Source organism: Entelurus aequoreus, linkage group LG13, assembly GCF_033978785.1.
Source record: "Entelurus aequoreus isolate RoL-2023_Sb linkage group LG13, RoL_Eaeq_v1.1, whole genome shotgun sequence".
In the NCBI taxonomy this organism is placed as follows: domain Eukaryota; kingdom Metazoa; phylum Chordata; class Actinopteri; order Syngnathiformes; family Syngnathidae; genus Entelurus; species Entelurus aequoreus.
This window is the reverse complement of record NC_084743.1, coordinates 30,381,016-30,390,189: the sequence shown is the minus strand read 5'-3', so window position 1 is coordinate 30,390,189 and position 9,174 is coordinate 30,381,016. Positions and strand designations below refer to the sequence as shown.

The window sequence follows — 9,174 nt, the reverse complement described above, 5'->3', positions numbered from 1 at the left end:
TAGTATAATCACTGGATACATATAACAATTTAATTAATTTTTTTTCTTTTTACATTTTTTTTCTTTCCATGATGGCACGTGAGGCCCCGCCTCACCTGCCTCCACTGACTGCACGTCACTGCAGTAGAAATACAACAAACATGACAACACATTTACGCTGACATCACCCTGATGCGAAAATAGGTGGAACTAAACAAAAACAACAGCCCGAATAGAAAACGCTCTTAAGCCCGCAGACTTTTTTTGGGCTCTGGGAATAAGCCGGAGTTCTTTGAACGCAGATTTCCGGCCACAACATATGGTACAATACAATCAGCAAGATAGGATGAAGCTAGACCGTTTAGTATTTTATACGTATGTAGTAAAACCTTAAAGTCACATCTTAAGTGCACAGGAAGCCAGTGCAGGTGAGCCAGTATAGGCGTAGTATGATCAAACGTTGGATGGATCTAGGTGGGGTGCTGGCGGTGTTATACTTCGTACAGCCACCCTTGCCTTGGTCCACTCTGCCGCTGAGTACCGCACACCCGCTTGGTGTTGTAGTGCTCACACTCGTCTCATACATAAGCCGATTAACGACGCTTTGCGTTTAGTGACTGGATGCCTGCGTCCCACACCAACGGACAATCTTTCCATCTTAGCAGGTATTCTACCATCTGAGCTTCGTCGCAAGAGAGCCACACTGTCTCTTGCACGCTGCGCATTGGAGCCTGGGCACCTTCTTCATGACCGACTTCTGTCTCCTCCTCTTAAAGGACACCGGCAGCTTAAATCGAGACACCTGTTTGTCCCTGCTGCATTGGAATTGCTAAATTACTTTAACCAGTCAAACGGCAGTGTAGCAAACTGGGCGGACTACAAATGGAACATGGAATGGCGCGAAAACTCTTCCAGACTCCACGATTACATCCCTGAGGCCAGTACATCACCACCGGGAATATGCTTTACCAGGCCTACTTGGGTCAGGCTTAATCGCGTTTGTATGGCGTCGGCCTCTTCTGCTCAACTATGTGCAAATGGGGTATGGCTTCATCTGCGGCATGTGAGTGTGGTGCAGAGGAGCAGACTGCAGACCACATCATAACATCCTGTCCCTTATACCGCCATCCTAACAGGAATCGTGGTCTGGCAGCTGTGGACGAGAGCTTGGTCAGTAGGTTGTTAAACACTTGCCCAGCTGTGTAGTGGTTACATCTCTAATCAACATCTTTATCCAAACAAAGAAGAAGAAGAAGATCAAAAGTTCTTGTCAAAAGTCTAGGAGCCAAATTTTGTACCAGCTGTAATCTTTTAATACTAGACATAAGTAGACCCGAAAATAATATGTTACAGTAATCAAGACGAGAAGTAACGAACACATGAATAATGATCTCAACGTCGGTGGTGGACAAAATGGGAAGAATTTTTGCGATATTACGGAGATGAAAGAAGGCTGTTTTAGTAACACCATTAATGTGTGACTCAAACGAGAGTTAGGTCGAAGATAATAGCGAGATTCTTTACTGAGTCACTGAGTAATTGTTTGGTTGTCAAATGTTAAGGTGGTTTTATTAAATATGTACCGGTGTCTAGCAGGACCGATAATCAGTATTTCCGTTTTCTTAGCGTTAAGATGCAAAAGGTTGCTGGACATCCATTGTTTTATTTCATTAAGACACGCCTCCAGATAACACCTAGACCAATGCTACAAATCCGCACAGCAACCAACATAAGCTTTCTCCCTCCGGAAAAAAACATGAAAAGGAAAATATGTGGCTGGAAAAGGTGAACAATTATGCCTACAAAGCACACTGTGTGGTTTGCTGCCGCATTTTTTCTATTACCCATGATGGTGGATTGTGTGATGTTAAACAGCCTGCTGCTAATCGTGGTCACAAAAAAAAATCAGAGACGACAAAATCAGTGGAAACCTTGACTTTTTTATTATTATTATTTTTTTTAGGGCAGCACGGTGGAAGAGGGGTTAGTGCGTCTGCCTCACAATACGAAGGTCCTGGGTTCGATCCTATCCACGGGATCTTTCTGTGTGGAGTGTGCATGTTCTCCCCGTGACTGCGTGGGTTCCCTCCGGGTACTTCGGCTTCCTCCCACCTCCAAAGACATGCAACTGGGGATAGGTTAATTGGCAACACTAAATTGGCCCTAGTGTGTGATTGTGAGTGTGAATGTTGTCTGTCTATCTGTGTTGAGCTTGTTGTGTATCATCAGTCAAAGGGAAGGAGGCGACACCAAGGCAGCACTGCGGTTTACCAGGTTTATTAAAACCTTTGATGAATGTGTGGGGTGTGTATGCTACCACAAGTTAATGAGTGCGGACGATGTGTGGAATTAACAATGTGAGATTTACCAGAGTATGTTGTCGGTGCGTGTTGAATGAATCTTTTGTCAAATCCAAGGGAGAAGGCGAAGAGGCTGTCAGTGAGGAGGCAAGCAGTTGGGGGCTGGAGAGAGGCAACGATGTCCGTGTCCAAGCAGTGGTCGAGGATCGGGGAAGGCAAACAGAGATCCGGGAGGGGGTCGTGAGGCAAGACACGATCGTGCGCAACAGGGAAGACACTGTGGAAGACACAAAGGACATCAACACGGGAACGAGGAAGAGCACAAAGAAGGCAAGCAAGGAACAAGGGAGGGTGCCAGACGTGATGCTTACTCAAGGAGATTGGCTACGAAGGTCTCTTGGGTCCACTGGCTTTTATGCCGCTCCCTCTCATCAGGTCCAGGTGCGCGGAAGCACAATTGCCTGCAGCCCTGTCGCTGCGTGGGTGTGCTACGCCCAGTGCGAGCAGGGGCGCGTCTGAGCGCGCTGCCAGCAGAGGTCCCGGCAGCTCCAGCTGCGGAGGAAAAGCGGGTTCGAATCCGCGCCGTGACAGAGCTGGCGACTTGTCCAGTGTGTACCCCGCCTTCCGCCCGAATGCAGCCGAGATAGGCTCCAGCATAATTAATCACAGTTCAAGATTGTGATTAATCTGATTTACAGCCCTGATATACAACCCCTGTTTCCATACGAGTTGGGAAATTGTGTTAGATGTAAATATAAACGGAATACAATGATGTTCAAACTGATAAACATTTTTTTTTTTGCAAATAATCATTAACTTTGGAATTTGATGCCAGCAACACGTGACAAAGAAGTTGGGAAAGGTGGCAATAAATACTGATAAAGTTGAGGAATGCTCATCAAACACTTAGCCTGCACAGGTGTGCAGGCTAATTGGGAACAGGTCGGTGCCATGATCGGGTACAAAAACAGCTTCCCAAAAAATGCTCTGTCTTTCACAAGAAAGGATGGGGCGAGGTACACCCCTTTGTCCACAACTGCGTGAGCAAATAGTCAAACAGTTTAAGAACAACATTTCTCAAAGTGCAATTGCAAGAAATTGAGGGATTTCAACATCTATGGTCCATAATATCATCAAAAGGTTCAGAGAATCTGGAGAAATCACTCCACGTAAGCGGCAAGGCCGGAAACCAACATTGAATGACCGTGACCTTCAAAAACCGACATCAATCTCTAAAGGATATCACCACATGGGCTCAGGAACACTTCAGAAAACCACTGTCACTAAATACAGTTCGTAGCTACATCTGTAAGTGCAAGTTAAAGCTCTACTATGCAAAGCGAAACGCCGCCGGCTTCTCTGGGCCCGAGATCATCTAAGATGGACTCATGCAAAGTGGAAAAGTGTTCTGTGGTCTGATGAGTCCACATTTCAAATTGTTTTTGGAAATATTTGACATCGTGTCATCCGGACCAAAGGGGAAGCGAACCATCCAGACTGTTATTGACGCAAAGTTGAAAAGCCAGCATCCGTGATGGTATGGGGGTGCATTAGTGCCCAAGGCATGGGTAACTTACACATCTGTGAAGGCACCATTAATGCTGAAAGGTACATACAGGTTTTGGAACAACATATGCTGCCATCTAAGCGCCGTCTTTTTCATGGACGCCCCTGCTTATTTCAGCAAGACAATGCCAAGCCACATTCAGCACGTGTTACAACAGCGTGGGTTCGTACAAAAAGAGTGCGGGTACTTTCCTGGCCCACCTGCAGTCCAGACCTGTCTCCCATCGAAATGTGTGGCGCATTATGAAGCGTAAAATACGAGAGCAGAGACCCCGGACTGTTGAACGACTGAAGCTCTACATAAAACAAGAATGGGAAAGAATTCCACTTTCAAAGCTTCAACAATTAGTTTCCTCAGTTCCCAATCGTTTATTGCGTGTTGTTAAAAGAAAAGGTGATGTAACACAGTGGTGAACATGCCCTTTCCCAACTACTTTGGCATGGTTGCAGCCATGAAATACTAAGTTAATTATTATTTGAAAAAAAAAAAAAAAGTTTATGAGTTTGAAAATCAAATATCTTGTCTTTGTAGTGTATTGAATTGAATATGGGTTGAAAAGGATTTGCAAATCATTGTATTTCGTTTATATTTACATCTAACACAATTTCCCAACTCATGTGGAAACTGGGTTTGTAGTTCTGAAGTTAGTGTAGCGATATAGATATTACATATTTAGGTGATGTAATACATTTGATATCGAAATCAGTACACTAACTTTAGTTTTTTTTTTAAAAAACTATTTATTCTAATTCTGTGTGATGTCAACACAGTTCAATGAGCAGGAGATGTGTTATGTGTGACGTGTGTTAACTCTCTGTGTTGGTTATAACATATTTGCATCATTAGCGAGAAAGGTTGTTCGGATTGGGTCATAAAAATCACTACTTTGCTCTGGACACTTCCAAATAGACCTCATGGTCATTGACCTTGAACACTAACATCGACCACAAGATGGTGGCAAAATTGCAGCAACTTAATTCTCAGGTAAATAAAATTAAACTCAAGACATACTTCAGGCTTCTTATTAAACTTTTGATGTCTTACTGTCCAGACTGAACACGTCGTCGGGCCACACTTGGCCCGTGGGCCGTAGTTTGGACAACACTGTTCTAAAATGTCTGGAAGGATGACAGGTTTGTTTAATTTAAATCCGACTTGAACCTTTGTCTTGCTTCACGTATCTGTATTTCCCGATGTTTGTATTCGCTGGTTATTTTGCTTTCCTTTTTATTCTTGTCTTTACTTTTTAGGCAAGCATGTTTTCTGTTGATACTGACATATGAGCAGGACTTAGTTAGTATTGTAGCTCACATAGCTGTAATAGCGCTTGTGTCCTCCTATCTCCCTCCTTAATGTGTAATATACTAGTATATCTCATTTGTGCTAATTCTATCATTGTTACTGGCTTAAAAGTTTGGTCTATTATCTGTTATTGTTTCATAAGCCATTAGTTGCAAATCAGTCATCCTTGTTCTCCCGCTCGTCCCTCTCAAGGTCGCGGGGGTAGGGGAAGTTAGAACATACCTTTCATCATGTTCTTTCATTTAAGCCATTTTCCTGTAGCTTTAAGTGGATGGATGACAAAACTGCGTCTACATAATGTATCAGATATTTTTATTTCTATTTCAATCATATTATTATTAACAGAAAACATGCAATTGGTCATTGATAGAAAACACGTTTCATGTGTTTATTTTTTATTTGAATAACATACTCCATATTTCATGAGTGTATGTTGTCCAACATTTTAGTGCACTGGTCATTTTTGTGTCATTAATATACAATAGTGCACAATTTATCTCTAGTTTAATTTTAATTGATACAGTTACATTTGATTGAGGAAACATCCAGCTAGTTTCTATGGAATGCTTCATGTTTTGTTTTTTTAACTAAGGCAACAATTGTGATGGTTTATTACATATTGTACTAAATTGTTAAATTTTCTATAAAAAAAAGTGCAGCAAGAGCATTTTGTAATAACTTTTGCAATGTGTAACACTTTTATTACAAAATGCATTCAATAAATTTAGGGTTAGTACGTGTGCCTCACAATACAAAAGTCCTGGGTTCGATCCTGGGCTCGGGATCTTTCTGTGTGGAGTTTGCATGTTCTCCCCCGTGACTGCGTGTGAATGTGAGTGTGAATGTTGTCTATCTGTGTTGGCCCTGCGATGAGGTGGCGACTTGTCCAGGGTGTACCCCTCCTACCGCCCGTGTGCAGCTGGGATAGGCTCCAGCACTCCCGCTACCCCATGAGGGACACGCGGTAGAAAATGGATGGATGGATGGATGATTACAACATGAGGCATTTTGAAGACATCTATTACATTGTTACATAATGCATCACTATACCATAACAGGGTAGGGTACTTCAAAGAATAAAGGTTGAGAACCCTTTCATCCATCCATCCATCCATCCATCCAATATCCACCGCTTGTCCCACCGCTCTAAAATAAGGGAGAGCTTTTCAAAGAATGGTGCACATGACTGTTTCCTCAAAATGGTATGAAAACATTTCAATAGTGCAGTATTTTTTCATGATGATCTCTATCACAAAGTTTAAGAGTCTGTTGTCACGTTGTCATTTCCAGCAAAAAGATTCATCGAATAAAATTCACTTTATATGGCCAACGTATACAGGAAAGTACATAAATCCCATGAAAATGTACTCTATCTAGAGAAAAGAGATATCAAATAATGACATCAAGCAACTGGTTAACTGATTTATGTGATCTCCACTGAAAATGAATATGACCCTTTTATTTACAGAATGTTGTCCCCCCGGGAGCCAGGCTGCAGTATGTGCAGGGTGATGATGTGTCTTGTGGCTCTTCTGAACCAAGAATAAAACAGGGCATATATCAAAGGGTTTAAAAAGGAGTTGAAATAGAACACATTAATCACAAGCATTAGATATGCAGTAACAGAGACACCTGTAAGAGTAACAATGTAAAATGGACAGAAACACGTGAGGAAGACAAGGACAAGGACACCAAGAGTCCTGGCTGCCTTCAATTCTGACTTCTTTGCTCTTACAGCGACTTTATGTTGTGGTTTGACTGATGTAACATGAGTGCGCATGGCTCGGGCCTGAGACAAAGCAACCACAAATACTCTCATGTACAGAGTGACGATGATGCTGAGAGGAAGGATGAAGGTCACGACGACATCAATAATTCCTTCATTGAAGTCAATAATAACGGCACACTCTCCATAGCAGGACTGATACTTTCCAGAATGAGCCAGCTGATCCTTTAAAATGATGCTGTTGTAGAGGAGAGCAAAGAACCAACAAAAGCAAACACAAAGTTGAACTCTTTTTACAGTGACTTTGGTGTTATAATGCAGAGGATCACAAATAGCAACATAACGGTCCACTGATATCAGTACCATGTTTCCTACTGAGGCAGACGTCATGAAGTAGGACAAATAGTTATACAACAAGCACATGACATCACCAAGAGTCCAACAGGATGTTTGTCGCACTATTTCTCCAGGCATCACCAGAAGGCCCACCAGAAAGTCAGAGACAGCCAGAGAGAGGAGAAGGAAGTTGGTGGGAGTGTGGAGCTGCCTGGAAACAAAGAAGAAATAAAGAAGACAACTTATGTCCTTAGTGGACTAAAGAGAATTAAAGGCAAGAGATAATTACAATTCACACAGAAAATGAGATAGGACATTGAAAACGACACATTGAAAACAGTATAAATGTCATGCAACAGGCTACATTAGGAACATGTTGCTGTGAGCTGTGAAAATTAATAAGTGCCTGAAATGGGAGATTGAGATGATGACCAGCAGGTTGAGAATCGCTGTGAAGATGCAGATGATGGACAACAGAACGCTCAAAAGAACACCTTCAGACCAATGAGATGTGGGCTTCAGGCAGGATATGTTGATGAGCTGAGGAAAGCAGAGCTTTGATTTGTCCTCGATCTCCATGGTCTGGAAGAAGAAGCTTGAACTCTGCCAGATTTCTGTCCAAACCTTTTCTTCATGAATCTCATTTATGTCTTCATCTGTGTTGAATCTCCCCTTCAGTGAGCCGACGTCAATGACTTGCTGAGCTCTCATTGGTGGAGCAAACTGCCACTGTTTGAAGTCCCCTGGATGACCGTAAACACACAGCGTAATACATGAAACATAGGTTGTGAGGCGGACCCAAGTGGGCATTGCCCTTTAGGGGGTTGGATGTTTGGCTGGGGTCAGCGTACCAATAACATACAAACATGATGATAATAATAACATACAAGCATGATAATAACAATAACAATAACAATAATAATAGTAACAGGGGTTAGTGCGTGTGCCTCACAATAAGGTCTTTTTTTCTAGTTTAAGAGCAAAAAGTACATAAAAAAATTCCAATATTTCTGAATGTTTAGTTCCAGTGCCAACAATAATCTAGATGTTATGGTCATCATTGCTCACTGCTACACAAGAAGGTAAATAGACTGAATAAAAATATAAACACAACAGATTTGTTCTTGCTCGCATTTTTCATGAATTGAACTCAAAGATTTAAAACTTTTACTATACACACAAAATACCTATTCCACTCAAATAGTGTTCAAAAATCTATCCAAAATCTGTTAGTGAGCATTTCTTCTTTGCTAAAATAATCCATCCCACCTCACAGGTGTGGCTTATCAAGATGCTGATTAAACAGCATGATTATTGCACATATGTGCCTTAGGCTGCCCACGATAAAAGGCCACTCTGAAATGTGCAGTTTTATCACACAGCACAATGCCACAGATGTCGCAAGTTTTGAGGGAGCGTGCAGTTGGCATGCTTACTGCTGGAATGTCCACCAAAGCTGTTGCTCGTGAATTGAATGTTAATTTCTCTACCATAAACCGTCTTCAAAGGCGTTTCAGAGAATTTGCCAGTACATCCAACAGGCCTCACAACCGCAGACCACGTGTAACCATGCCAGCCCAGGACCTCCACATCCAGCAGGTGAACCTCAATGATCACCTGAGACCAGCCACCTGGACAGCTGCTGCAACAACTGGTTTGCATAATCATAACCAATTGTGTTATTATTAATTATAGTAATATGTATGATGTTATGGGAACAATTTTGACCTATAAATATATTTACTTCAAAAAAGAGGCAAAAAAAAAGATTCCTGATGACACAGCTTTATATTTGTGTAGACATAAGTATTATGCTTCTGTTTTTTTGTGTGGAAAATATAAGACAACAGTAGTGGTGTCTGTCCATCCATCCATCCAGTCATCTTCTTCCGCTTATCCGAGGTTGGGTCGCGGGGGCAGCAGCCTAAGCAGGGAAGCCCAGAATCCCCAACTCCCCAGCCACT

General features: G+C 42.2%; 1 protein-coding gene across 1 annotated transcript; it reads right to left on the bottom strand.

Moving 5' to 3' along the window:
* Positions 1-6,610: 6,610 nt before the first annotated feature.
* Positions 6,611-7,789, bottom strand: LOC133663821 (trace amine-associated receptor 13c-like). Its single transcript, XM_062068521.1, has 2 exons — positions 7,617-7,789; positions 6,611-7,421 (listed from the first exon to the last, which is right to left on the bottom strand). The coding sequence occupies exons 1-2, from the start codon at positions 7,787-7,789 to the stop codon at positions 6,611-6,613; spliced, it is 984 nt and encodes a 327-aa protein (XP_061924505.1).
* Positions 7,790-9,174: the final 1,385 nt, after the last annotated feature.